General features: G+C 54.0%; 1 protein-coding gene across 1 annotated transcript in view; it reads right to left on the bottom strand.

Moving 5' to 3' along the window:
- The window catches only part of LOC149367215 (membrane metallo-endopeptidase-like 1), a 41571-nt gene that overhangs the window by 6552 nt on the left and 21179 nt on the right, over window positions 1-13840 (bottom strand). The window contains exons 2-3 of the mRNA XM_089573261.1: window positions 4754-4980; window positions 777-847 (exon numbers count right to left, since the gene is read on the bottom strand). Of these exons, the coding sequence (XP_089429387.1) occupies window positions 777-847; window positions 4754-4980 (298 nt within the window). The remainder of the gene's footprint in view (window positions 1-776; window positions 848-4753; window positions 4981-13840) is intronic.

The raw sequence follows: 13840 nt of genomic DNA on the forward strand, positions 1-13840 counted from the left end.
ATCTCGGTGGACACTTACACCTCACCGTAACGGGATGGGAGGAAGATGGAAGTGAACGAAGACACCGTATTCACTAGATGCCCCTTTGTTCATTCCAAACCATCGAGCTGGCATGGCGGAGTGGTAGCGTGCTCGACTCGCACTCCGGAGACCGGGGTTCGATTCCCAAGCTCGGCCAATTTCTTACTCGGTTTTATTTATCAGGTCTGACTATAGAAGTTAATTAGACTAATTGGTTAAGTAAGCAATTAACTAAACTCTGTCAAACTTACTTGGAGCATCACTATACGATCCCTTTAATTGGTTGCATGATTAGTAGCCGAAGTACAATTGGCCCCGTTTGAAATTCGCGCACTGTGACGTCACGACCGTTTCGACCAATTGAAAACCGTGACCTTTCTGTCGACAGCTCCTGCTTACAACGATGAGGCAATAAAGGCTTCCGCCTTAATATTCGAAGGGTTACGTGATCCAATAGCGTACTCAGTAAGACAGTCATCCCCTTAGCAATGCCGGATCTCAGTGGCCCATTACTCAACAATACCCCTTCATCCGTATGATTATAGGCCCCATGATTCCGAAACCTTTGACACTTTGCAAAATCGCACGTCATTACGCGAACTGTCCTAGTCTGGATCCCCTGTCCAGTGTAATTCTGCGCACGGCTGGCTAGCCAGGGTTACTGGAGGCTCAGTGTTTTGCCGCACAAAGCTGAGCTTCTCAAAACAATGTGACAGTACACAGCGAGCATTTCCCTGAAGGAAGCCGCCGCATACCATTTCCTGGAGTCCTTTGAGGGCTTCCATCTCTTCGGCAGACATCCGCCTGGTCAGCCTCTTGGGCGCTCCTAGGGGAAAGAGACGATGGCAGAAAGTGAGAACACGTTAAACAGGTGCTGCTGCCCAACGGACTCATGTTTTGTAACACTGAAATCATCTGCTCTTACCAATTCGTGAAGTGGCTGTTTTTTTTCTTAGCTGCAGAAACAACAGTGTACCCTCCGCAGAGTACAAAAAATAAAACCTGGTCGACGCCTAACCTACCCTTAAGAGTGCCATGCGATAGCATCGAAGAACCCTCCCTTTCTTCTCTTTCCTTCCTTCTCGTTCTCTTTTTGCCGATGTTCTGCCTACAAGCGGAATTATTCGTTCTACTTTACCTTACTTTACTTGCCCCGTGTCGCCAACCGAATGGGTGAAGTGTCATGTGATCGCATTGTGCGCGATTGGTATTTAGTGTCACGTGAGGCTGTGAAGTGTGTGATGCAGTGCGGGGAGTGGGAGCGTTGCTCTCTTGTTAAGAAGTCAGCGAGCAGATCGCTCGTGTGTGAGTCTTAATCTGTACGGCCAGCATGCCGAATAAATATGTTGCTTAGGCGTTCTGCCTCTGCTTCGCTCGCCGCGGCTACAGCAATGGGCAGGTAGCCACCGGCAAATGTAGGCAAGCTGTGATGACGTCACATGGTCACGTGACCTCTCTACATCAATCGCACAGTCCGGGGTTGAGAATGTCATCTGCCACGGTGGGCAGGATTCCGATAACGTTACAGAGTCGGGTGACTGATCTCGATCAGTAAGAGCGGCTAATTAGGGCTGGTAGCGATGATCTCACGTGGTCCCGTTTAAACTCTTAAACTATCAGCGAATTTCGACGGGACCGAAGGGGTTTTGGAGATATTGAACGGGAAGGTGATACACAGGGGATACTTAGCCACAAGATTGAAGCGGCGTCCTTCGCGTACACCTTTATGAGCTCTTATATTTTGCACTACAAAGGATTGCCGGCGGTTAGGGCCTAACAGGCCGCCGCGGTGGCTCAGTGGTTATGGTACTCGGTGGTTGACCAGAAAGACGCGGGTTCGATCTCGGCCGCGGCGGTAGAATTTCGATGAAGGCAGAACTCTAGAGGCCCGTGCACTGTGCCATGTCAGCGCACGTTAAAGAACCCCAGGTGGACGAAGTTTCCGGAGCCCTCCGGAGCCCACGGTGTCCCTCATAGCCTGAGTCCCTTAGGGACGTTAAACCCTATAAACCAAACAAACTTAGGGCCTAACAAAGGGCCCGAGGTTGTACAGAATCATTGCACAGCAGCCCATACGCATGGAAGAATGCTCGCCGCATTGAATCAGCAACCACGGCGGTAAGAAGCTGAGATGCTTTTAAAGCTTTGCTTTAGCCACTGCTCGGCTGCTCTGAACTTCAGGCCCAAAAAGGCACTGCTTGAGCGCGCCCGGGCAGCGGCCGACGCTACTAGGTTCCGGTACTAGAACCCCACGTAGTGTTTGTGAGGGCCGGCCCCTTAAGAGTCGGTCCAGTCATACCACCCTGTACAAATAACAGTCTTTCATTATCATCATCTTCGCATGCCGCATGCCCGGGTTGGATTCGCACCTACACCACAATTTTATTGTTTTTTTTTATTAATTGACACCGCTTCAGGGTCATATTTGCGCCGTAACATGACCTTCAAGATTTGTACGTGAGAACTGGAGCTTTCTCTCCAAAAAGCAAACAAGGTCTCCCTAGCTCAGCGGTGAGTAAGCCTCGCCATACACTGTTCCCTATACCCCTGGGAAAGTTCACGGCTAAGCATATACCCAGCAGGTTATTGCTTCCCTCAGAAGCAGCGCGGCTCAGAAGCCAGAATGACCAGGGATGGCCACTGCGCGCGGTGACGACGCCGCCAACGAACAGCCTTTGCCAAAAGTAACCGAGAAACAGGTTCTTGCTTCTCAAACGCAAATCGGAGCATTTACAGCAGCCCTAAAGACCGAACGGTGCCATAATGTAAGGACAAGGTCTCACCTTTCTTTACACAGAATCAGAGCTTAAGGGCTGCCATGAGTGCTTCGCTTTGCGGCTATTAACAAACCACCTGTGCCGGGTTACTTTTCGCAAAGACTATACATTGTAGAACAACGGCACCGCGATAACGCTGTCTCAACAGGAACACTTTAGTCGCCTTTCTAACAACCAGTCACTTCGTTAGATAGGCAGACGATTTTTCTCTTTACCGCTCAAGTCGACAGGTAGAAACAAAACGGCAACACATCACGTACGATTATTCGCGTCGATCCACGTGGGGACTCTGACACCCTTATGAGCAGGCTCCGATGCGAGCAGGCGAAAACAGTGCGCATCGAGAAACTGGGCAAAACCTACCGCGCATAACTCACTTTATTTACTACCACACTTCCCCATGTGGGAAAGCGCTATACGGAAAGTACCCCCGCATCAACCGGCGGCTGCGGCTCAGTGGGTTAGACGCTCGGCTCTTGAGCCCGAGTTTCCGGGTTCGAACCAGGCCGCGGCGGTTGCATTTCGTTGGAGACGAAGCGCAAAGGCTCCCGTGTGCTGTGCGATGTCCGGAGCCCTTCACTGTGGCACGCCTTTTTCTCTTCCTTCTTTTACTCCCACCTTCCTCCTTAAGGGCGCAGTTGAGGTGTCGACCGACAAATGAGACACTTGCTGCGCCATTTCCTATCCTCCTTAAATTTTTTTAACAGTAATACTTACAAAGTTACCTATTCAATATTAGTTGACCAGCCTTCTCGCGAGCACATCTTAACTCGGGTTCGATCCCGGCCGCGGCGGCTGAATTTCGATGAAGGCGAAATTCTAGAGGCCCGTGTGCTGTGCGATGTCAGTGCACGTTAAAGAACCCCAGGTGGTCGAAATTTCCGGAGCCCTTCACTACGGCGTCCCTCATAGCCTCAGTTGCTTTGGGACGTTAAACCCCAATAAACCAAATATACCAAACATCTTAACTGTGTTCTTAATAATTACACTGCTGACAATGCTATGGTGATAAAAGCGGTATTCTAACTAGAGAAAGCCTATCTTAAAATTTCTGACAGTTTTGAGTAAAACACCCTGTACAGTGGTTGCACAGCGACCAAAGCTTTGCGGACGAAAACTGATAAAGTACCTAAGATTAAAGGTGCCAAAGAGGGAGACAGGATCTCTCCACTACTATTAATAGCGTATTTACACGAAGTATTAAGATAACTGAATTGGGAAGAGTTGGGGATAAAAGTTAATCGATGATATCTTAGTAATCCCTAATTTGCTGATGACATAGGTTGCCTAAATAACTCAGCGGAGCAACCGCAAACCGTGATCTAGGACCTAGACAAGCGAATCATTAATGGGAAGAAACACAAACTAATGTAGTAATGTCAGACAGTCTGGAAAGGAAATAACACGAGACTGAAATAACTAGAAGAATAAAGACACGATGCTGTGAACTTGGCAGCTATTCTCAGATGATGAATGGCAGTTTACCACTATCCTCCAAGAGGAAAATGAACACCTCTATCTTCAAGTGCTAACGTTGGGGCAGAAACGTGAAGGCTAACGAAAAGGTTGAAGATAAATTGAGGATAGCGCGGCCAGCTATTGAAAGGACAGTGATAGGTGCAACGTTAAGAGATCGGAAGGGGGCTGAGTGGGTGAAGGAACAAACGCGGCTTAAAGACATCCTAGTCGAAATCAACATGAAGACATGGGCTTGGGCAGAGCTTGTAATGCGAACCAAAGATAACTGCTGATCGTTAATGGGAAGCGCATCAGGGTAAAGCGAGTCATGTGGGCGGATGAGATTAGGAAGCTGCGAAGCTGAGGTGGCCGCAGCGGGCAGAAGACAAGGTTAATTGGAGGGATATGGGAGAGGCATTTGTCCTGGAGTGGATATAGGCTGATAATGATGGTGAGGATATATCGTGCCACACCGTACACAACAGCGCAACACTCACTGAGACCGCCTTGACCCGTCGGCGACCGTACGCCGAGGTTCGAGGGATCCTGGAAAGATGCGGCGTTCTCGTCCGGCGCCAACAACGAACAGCCAATGGCCTCTGGCGACGACACTGCCACAGGGGAGGCGGCCATGTTGGAAATGGTGTGAGACGGGACGTCGGTGAGGTCCTCCTTGTTTGGACTAGCGCATGACAACGTGGACGGTACGTCACTGGTGGGTGGCCTGTCGAGGATGAAAGAAAGAGCAGATGACTTCCGACCGAGCACTGTTCTAAAGGTGGAACCAGCAAAACAGACGCAGGACAAGAAAGAGAAGGCACAGGCACCACACTGCTGGTTCCACACTTGCGCATTATGAATCAACTAGCCAAGCAATTTACTTATGGAACACTGTTCTCTTCGGGAATATGGAATTTTTATTTAGATTTTCCGGCCTGCTCAATATTTTTGTTGGCTTGTAGACCAGTTGTTATGCACGTGCATTAATTCAAAACTCATATCCTTGTGTTATTTTCATTCCCTCTTCAACCACAAGTTTGTTTTGTGTGGTGGTCTTGTAGAGTCCTGTTTTACTCTTGCATTTTTTTGAGATCCAGAATTTTAACCAGCGTCCATGTGGCGACCAGCCGAAAGTCATATCCACTGAGCCACCACGGCGGGTGGATGGTTATTTGTACACGCAGCGCTACAGTCTGCCAGGATCGAATTGATCATCATGGAATAACCTGGCATTTGATTCGATGAGGAGTCAGCTGATTGAGTGCACATCAACTTCTGCTGAGTCCGCTCAGCCTGCATCGCAATATATGATCATTTGGACCTTATGGGGTCACTCCGCGTGGGGCCGGCCGGGAAGGCGAGCTTCCGTGCCAGCTGTGCGCGGGCGTTCTCGTGTCCCCATCCCGTGGCGCAAAGTCGCAGCCACGCCGGGTTCGGACGAAGTAGGCAACGAACAGAGTACGCTAGGAAACCGTTTATTAACCTAGCGCAAGGCAAAGCACACTGCGGAAGAATGTTCTATCCGATAATAGATGGTTCAGCAGCTTACCAAGTCGTCGTCGACCGGCCTTGGATAATCCGGGGAGGCGCGGGCAGGAAGCGGGGTCGGCGGGGCAGTGGGGCAGTCACGCCGCGGCAAGAGACTAGAGAGCGAGAGACCCTCGTTCCCGCGCGAGCTGGCCTTTTAACCCCTACGACATTGCCTCCCCCTTGGGCAACCGGTTACCTCCGAGAGGAGTCGTTCACCCCGTCCCTAATACCCCTGTCACACGGCCAGTTTCAATGGCCATCGAGTCGAGGGCCTTCGAGATTTTCGATCGCCATCGAACTCGAGGGAGTTGTGGTGCTGCTACACGGCAAATCTCAATGGCTATTGAAATCGTTCTCGCGTCTTACGCCAAGCTCGTGTGGCGCCGCAATCGCTACGTTCGGTTTCGCGCAAATAACAAAAATATATTGACGAAACTTAACTAAATGTTGAAATCATAAGGCACGTTCACACTTGTTCAAAAATCCGGCAAGCGTAGCGGATTCGCTCGCCGCAAAAAGTAGGACCTGTTCTGATCTGTTCACGCCCGGGCGAGTTGGAACGGCCGCGCCGCTGCTGCTTCTCGCTGTGCGCACCACGTCGCCGCTCGCGGCGTACACAGATACAGTGAGAAAAGAGCACAAATTTATGCTGTCTACGTACCACGAGCGTATGCACGCTTACGTACGCTAAACGCAGGCGCATTCCCACATTTAGTTCAGCGTATGCTTGCAGAGACAAAAATAAACTCAGGCTCTAGTGGCGCCATCTGGTTGTCAAAACGGGAACCATTACTGTCAACAAACCGACTCTCTTAGGCCTAGCAGCGGCAGAATCGTCACTCTAAATAAAAAAATTAAGCAAATTTATCACTTATACGTTTTTTTGTAGGCAAGATGAGACGAAGTTAAAGACCGGTGCCGCATCTATGACCAGTGAACGGACAGAAAAAGGCAGCAACAACGAGAATTCAGTCCGAAGCGAGGGGTCCGGCTTTGAAGGGCGCCGCCATGTTTGTTGTCGTTTGAAGCAATGCTAGCAACCTTGGGCAACGCTCGAAGGCCCTCGAAATCTCGAGTTCCGGGCTGCTCCGTCGACTCGATATACTATTGAGTCGATGGCCATTGAAACTGGCCGTGTAGCAGCGCTCGATCGCATTCGAGTCGATAGACTATCGGTTCGAGGGCCTTCGAAATGCCCGTGTGACAGGGGTATAAGACGCCAGAGCGTAGGCGTGACGTCACGTCCGAGCTGGGAGTGAGGAGAGTGGCCGGGTGCCCCCCTCTCCCCTCGCCCGGCGGCGCACGCCTTCGTCGCGTGACTCGGCGCGGGGCGATGAAGGATATTTGTATATCCCACATCCTCCCCTCCTTAAGAAGCCTCCCGAACAGAGAAGCAGGCGCAACGTTACTTAATATTCTCCGCCATACAGGGATCGAAGTTCTTCGGCTCCCGCCGGTACACTTGTTGATGTCCGCGCCACGCCCGCACCGATCAGCTGGTCCGAAGGCTTGACACCCGCGAGATGCTGATGTCGACAGGCAGCTTGCTACCGGTCGCCGTCTTCCGAGTAAGCGCGGCTGCGCCGCTCCGGTGAATATGGTCGACCGCCTCCTTGGCCCCGGCTTCGATTGCTTGGAGGCCAGGTCCGTGGCTGCGCCGCTCTGAGAGACTGGGTCAGGTGGCTTCAGAGGCGAGGGCCGCGGCGCTTTCATGGTAGAGGCCGCGGTTGGGCCGCCCTGGCATACTTGATCAGCTGGCGAGGGCCCAGGGTTAAGGTGATAATGAGGCCACGGCTACTCATCTGTGTTTGGCTAACTTGCTCCTGAGTGGGCTGGTGCGGCGGCGTACAGCCGGCAGGCATTAGGCAGGCGGTTAGCTCCGGTGCGGTGTGGCAGGTGGCAGGGGCGCCTGGCTGCAGCAGGGAGGCGGCTTCAGGTCGCGGGCTGGGCGTAGCGGCGGGCCATGGGCGCGGCGCGTTGCCGAAGCTGGATGGTGGCTCTTGTTGGTGGTAGTGGCGAACGATGTCGTTCTGATGCGCCCTGCTTCTTTTCCATCTGCGCTGAAAAAGGTCAACACAGATGCAGCCAACTCCCGCAGCGCGTGCTACGTAGCTGTTCGGCCCTCACGAGAGTCATGAGGGCTAACGCAAGTGAGTCTTACGTAACAGTGATCGGCATGAGCGATGAGCGGCCCGTACGTTCATGCATCTAACGAGACTGCATGTCGGCCTGCGCCCTCGCTCTAGTCCGCGCAGGCAGATTTTATTTCTGCCTACGGCACAAGTTATAGCGGGACGCGGAATTCGCCGGCTGATCGCAGCGCTCGTTTTCCGACTGCGGCGCGGGTCGGGCTGTGTTCTGAACCCGCTCATCTCGCTGCACGTAACGTTTCAAGTCGCATACGTGCACCGGTCCGCCTGTCGGTTTCGACCGCAAGTCCTCGAGCCTGTAAACGAGCGAGGAAAGCTTCTCTCGCACGCGAAACGGCCCGATCCATTTCGGCGCCAACGAGGCCGCGAACTGTCTGCTAGCATCGCTGAGAACGTGTTGGCGCCGAAGCACCACATCGCCCACTTCGTAGTGAACATCCCGGTGCGAGCGGTCGTACTGTGCTTTCTGCTGCGCCCTAGCGGTGCTCAGGTTGCGGCGAGCCTTGCGTAAGGCTTCCGTCATCTTAGCGCGCAGCTGCGTCGCGTATTCAGCTCGTGCTGACGAAGCGACTGGCGTCTTTCTTCTGTCCGTTAGAACCCGGTCCATCGGATTTAGCAGCTCTCTACCCAGATTGAGAGAAGACGGTGCATACCCAGTCGAGAGGTTAACGGTCGAACGCAAAGCGAACGCAATCTCCGGCAGATAGGAGTCCCAATCTTTGTGCCTCTCAGAGTACGCGACAAGCATGTGCTTGATGTTGCGGTTGACTCGTTCCGTGGGGTTCGACTGAGCATGATAAGTGGTCGTTTTCTTGTGCTTAAAGCCGAGTGCAGCGCACGAATCTACGAACACCTTCGCAGTGAAGTAGGACGCGTTGTCCGTTATCAGCTGCTCTGGGAAACCGAACCTGGTGAATACGTCCATCAGCTTCTCCATGATCACTCGTGCCGTCAGCTTTCTAAGGGGGAAAAGTTCAACCCACTTGCTGAAGTGAGCCGTGACCACCACCAGGAACTTGTTCCTACTCGGTGTCGTGGGATACGGTCCCATGATGTCACACGCCGCGATTTGCCAGGGAGTCTGGCTGTTAATCGGCTGCATGAGGCCGGGAGGTCGTCCACCCCGGGGCTTCACGCTTTGGCACACATGACATGAGCGGGCGTAGCGTGTTACGTCCCTTTTCATGCCAAGCCAGGTAGCAAAGCGACACAACTTAATGTAAGTCTTGGGGCCGCTTGCATGCCCAGCGATGCACGAGTCGTGAAAGTAACGTAACAGTGCCGCTCTCAACACCCGCGGTATCACCACCTTGAACGCCTCGCTTACGTCGTTCTCGGAGGGGATATACCTCAGCAGGACGCCGTCCGAATCCAGCAGATAAGAATCCAGCGCACTCACAGCACTACCAGCTGTTTCCAAGCGCTCCGCACCGACAGCAAAACCAGCTGCCCGCGTGTGCGCGGCGGACCGGCCGCCCGGCTCCCGGAGCCCGTCGAACACTTTTCGACAAAATGAATCCATCTGCTGAGCTTCGAGCAACTCCTTTCTGCTGAACACGATCCCCACGGAACTCGCGTAGTCCACGTGGTTCACGCTCTCGCCCGGGATCAACGGTCGGTCCGCGTCCCTTACATCGGCTACGGCTGGGGACAGTCCCACACTCTCTCCCTCTGTCGGGCGGTCGGTCGCGTGACCTTCCGCGCTTTGGACAGGCGCTCGCGAGAGTGCGTCAGCCACGGCGTTGTTATTCCCTTTGCGGTAGCGCACGGTAAAGTCGTAACGCTGCAGCAACAGGGCCCAACGCGCCAGGCGGCCGCTCGGCTCGCTGAGTCGTCTCAGCCAGGTGAGCGCCATGTGATCCGTCTCGATCACAAATGCCACCCCGTCGACGTAGTAGTCGAACTTCCGCAGAGCAAAAACTATCGCGAGACATTCCTTCTCTGTCACCGAGTAGTTCCTCTCTGCCGGCGTCAGTGAACGGCTCGCGAACGCTACCGGCCGGAGGACGCCTTCATGCTCCTGAAGCAACACTGCTCCTAAGCCCAGGTCGCTTGCGTCGGTTTGAATCACAAACTCCCTGTTTAGGTCGGGTAGCTGCAACTCAGCAGTGTCCGCGAGCACCTTGGTGAGGTTGCGCAGTGCAGCCTCTTGCTCGTGACACCAACTCCAGCGCTCGCCCTTTTACAAAAGATTTGTCAAAGGTGCCTGCAGCGCTGCGCAATCTGGGATGAACTGGCGATAAAAGTTCGCCATTCCCAGGAAGCGCCTGAGACCAGCTACATCTGACGGCGACGGAAACTTCAGCAAAGCCTCGAGTTTATCCTCGCACTGCAGAATGCGGCCTTCGTCGATCGTGAACCCCAAGAGTGTTATTCGGGTCGCGGCGATCTGTGCCTTCTTCGGGTTCAAAGTGATTGCCGCGGACCTCAGCCTCTCTAGGATGTCCCTCAAGTGGCGTAGGTGTTCCTCGAACGTTTTTGAGTACACCACGATGTCGTCTAGATATGCGAGCGCATGGTGCCGCTTCGCATCACCTAGAACACGGTCCATTAGGCGCTGATAAGTAGTGGGTGCTCCCACCAAGCCAAAAGACATTCTCTTGAATTGGAAAAGACCTCTGTGACAAGTGACAGCAGTCTTCTCCTTATCACGCTCATCCATTTCTACCTGAAAGTATCCGCGGCTAGCATCGAGCGTAGTACAGAACTTCGCCCCACCTAGGTTGTACACTAGGGAAGAAATGGTTGGTAGCGGGTACGCATCCTTTCTCGTAACCTCGTTCAGTCTGCGGTAGTCCACGAAAAGCCGATATGTATCGTCTTTCTTTGGAACTAAGACTACCGGGAAGCCCCAAGGGCTGTTAGACCTCTCAACAACGCCAGTGTCGATAAGTTCGTCTAAGGCGCCGTCTAGTGTTTTTCTCTTAGCCAAGCTAATTGGTCTAGGATTGCACTTCCAAGGCAGCGCATCACCCGTGTCTATTCTGTGCCTTACTAGTGTAGTGAGGCCAGGCCGGTCCGTGAATGTCGCGTTGAATTCGTAGAGGAGAGATGACAAGCGTGCCTTCTCCCTCTCCGATACGCTGTTCACCTCCGACAACAAAGTGTGCATTTCCCTCCCTGGCACGGTAGAACACTCTCTACCGCGACAACATTCTCTGTGGGCCCTCTCTCAGCGGCGACTGTACGCCCGCATGCTTGTTTCCGGGCCGGCGGGGTGATTTTCCACGGTCTCTCCCCGCTCGCTTCGCGTTCGGAGCCGTAATTGACTGCGAGGCCGAGGGCGCTTTCGCAAAAAGCTTCAAGGCGCCGGTGGTGCGCTCCCGATAGCCTCCGCTGGTTATGTCTGTCACAATGCCTGTCTTGGCTAGGAAGTCTCGCCCAAGAATTACAGGAACGGATAAACAGGGAAGATGAACGAGGCGTTGTCGCCGCACGCGTCTTTCCCAGCGAACCACTATCCTAGCCGCACCGCTAGATTGCGCTGTGCCGCTCGCGAGGCGAAAAGTGGTATCGCACTGTTGCAACCGGATTTTGTTCTGGCGGAGATGGTTTAGCACCTCGTCACCGAACAAAGAAGCGCTTGCCCCTGTATCGAGTAACGCGGTGAATTTCTTTCGAGCTATCGTTAGCTCAATGAACGGCGCTGGCAAGTCAACAAAACTTCCTACGCGACATGCCAAAGGCGCTAATAATCCGGGGTTCTCTATGTACGCCACGCGGGATCGAAGGTCGATCACCGGCGGCTGTGGCCGTTTCCCGACCGTGTTTGGTCACGGGCGGGGAGGCGGCCACAGTCGCGGGCGAAGTGCCCCGGCTGGTCGCACCGGTAGCAACGGTTGCTCGGGCTCCGACGGTGTAAGGTATCGGTAGCGTTCGCGGGGGTCATTGGAACGCGGCTGGGGGCACTCAAAGCGGAGCGTCTCCTTTCTTGGAACGCGGCCGCTCGCGAACGCGCCGGGAAGTACGGGTGTCCACCCGCCCCGCGGAACCGATTAGAGCACGTTCTGGCACGAATGTATATTTGTGTTTTTGTTTTATTTTGTGGTGGAGAGAGCGCTCTACCTTACGGAAGCTGGAGGGCTGGCCATGCCCTGGATGAACCAACCATGTTAAGAGCGCAACATGATTGGAAGTTACCGAATGTGGGCCGGGCCTTTAGGGCTTTAAAACCGGGCCCCGGAGCTGGTAGCGGGGTTCTGCGCTAAGGTCAGATGCAACGCATCTTCGGCAACGCCGAGTAGGGGCCTCCCCTAGTGTTAGCCAGATCCACTTTTTTTGTTGTTTGTCTTTTGCCGTTTAATTTGTCTCGAGTGTCTAAACTTCTGTACGCTGTAAGTATCTGTACATAAACCTCAGTTATTGCCTTTTTTTTATCCCTGCGTGTCAACTGATCACAAGAGCGTCTCTGACGTGGCACCCCTGGTGCGAAGAGCTTCAGTTCGAGTTGCCAACCGTCTCTGGCGGTGCACCTGTGGTGCAAAGAAGAAGAAGAAGAATAACCTTTGGATCTTTACTGGCGCAGCCGACAGGATCCTGCGGCTATCGGAAGACGGCGCAGGAAGATTGAACGCAGGGAGAAAGGGAACGATCAGGCAACAACAGCGTTCGAGAAAGGACCTGCGGGGAGACGGCGGCAAGGACGTAAGGACCACGGCAGTAGTCCAGCGACGCGGGACTGCGTCCGGTCAAGGAAGCAGCGCGTCGTGAACTCGACGGTCGCCGGCGTCGCGAAGCAAGGCGACAGCAGCGGGCACAGGACCAGCGGCGTCCGACAGCTCATCGCAGCGTGCAGTGAAAGTGGAGGTGGACTCCGACGCGAAGGAGCTGGCAATGCGGATCGACGCATCGAAACCGTGAGTTTCCTTGGTCGCATTGTTCACGTCCCTGTGTTCGAGCCGGTAGGACAGTTGAGGGATACCGACAGCGGTATGGAGAGTTATCCATGCCGGACCTCACTCGATGTGAGGTACCAAGTGGAATTAGCGAAGGCGCGCTTAGCGTACTTTCAGACTGAACTTGCGAAAGTGAATAGAGGAAAGGCGCCGCTGTGCGAGGAGAAACCTCAGGATGTTAAGTGCGTCTTGGATGAATTAGAAGCAAAGCGCCAGCAGCTAGCGCTGGAGCTCGCTGAGCTCAAGGCGTCTAGGAAAGCTAGTGAACTAACCAGGGAGAACTGCTCCGAGTCCCGAGAGGTGAGGCAGCCTGTGCTGGAAGACAAAGGATTATGCTTGTCATGCACAGGTCAGGGAAAAAGCAGTGAGGACGCTGAAAGCAATCAGCCGGTATGCGGGAACGCATCTTTCTTAGGAAACGCCGCGAAAGGTTCAGGAAGTGAAAACAGGATTCCTGAAGGACGCGGAAATACCACAGCTTTTCCGCCACCGCGGGCGGCTAGCAAAGAACAGGAGCAGCCCAATTCTAGTGATCTAGGGCCAATCGTGACCAAGGTGTCCGATAACAAACAGGACAGCGGTGGAATTCCTGTAGGCTCTATGACTAAGATTGTGACCTCTGACGCGGAGCTAGTAACAGCCAGTGAAAATCTGGCGTTGCCGCAACCGCACACTGTGTCGGGTATGGAGCATGAAGTGCCCCGTAGCGTTTCTGGTGGCAAGGGCCCTTCATCCGAGGCAAAGAGCGGAGGTGGGCCTGTTGGGCCGACCGGGCAGAACGCCGCGCAGTTGTTGAACGCACCCGGTGTGTGCCCGACCAGGTCAGTTGAGGACCCGGAAATGAGTGGCGACTTGCCGCAAGGCAAGCCCGGGTCAAGTGACTGTCAGGGAGCTCATGGAGCCTCGGAGTCAGACTATGCCACGGGGCCAGCGGGCGCTGATCAAGCACGGAGCGGCGGTTTCAAAGTTTGCTCGTGCAGTAAAGGTGCAGATGGCCCCGGGCGAGGTG

Source organism: Amblyomma mixtum, chromosome 1, assembly GCF_055824585.1.
Source record: "Amblyomma mixtum isolate Tamu chromosome 1, ASM5582458v1, whole genome shotgun sequence".
In the NCBI taxonomy this organism is placed as follows: Eukaryota; Metazoa; Arthropoda; class Arachnida; order Ixodida; family Ixodidae; genus Amblyomma; species Amblyomma mixtum.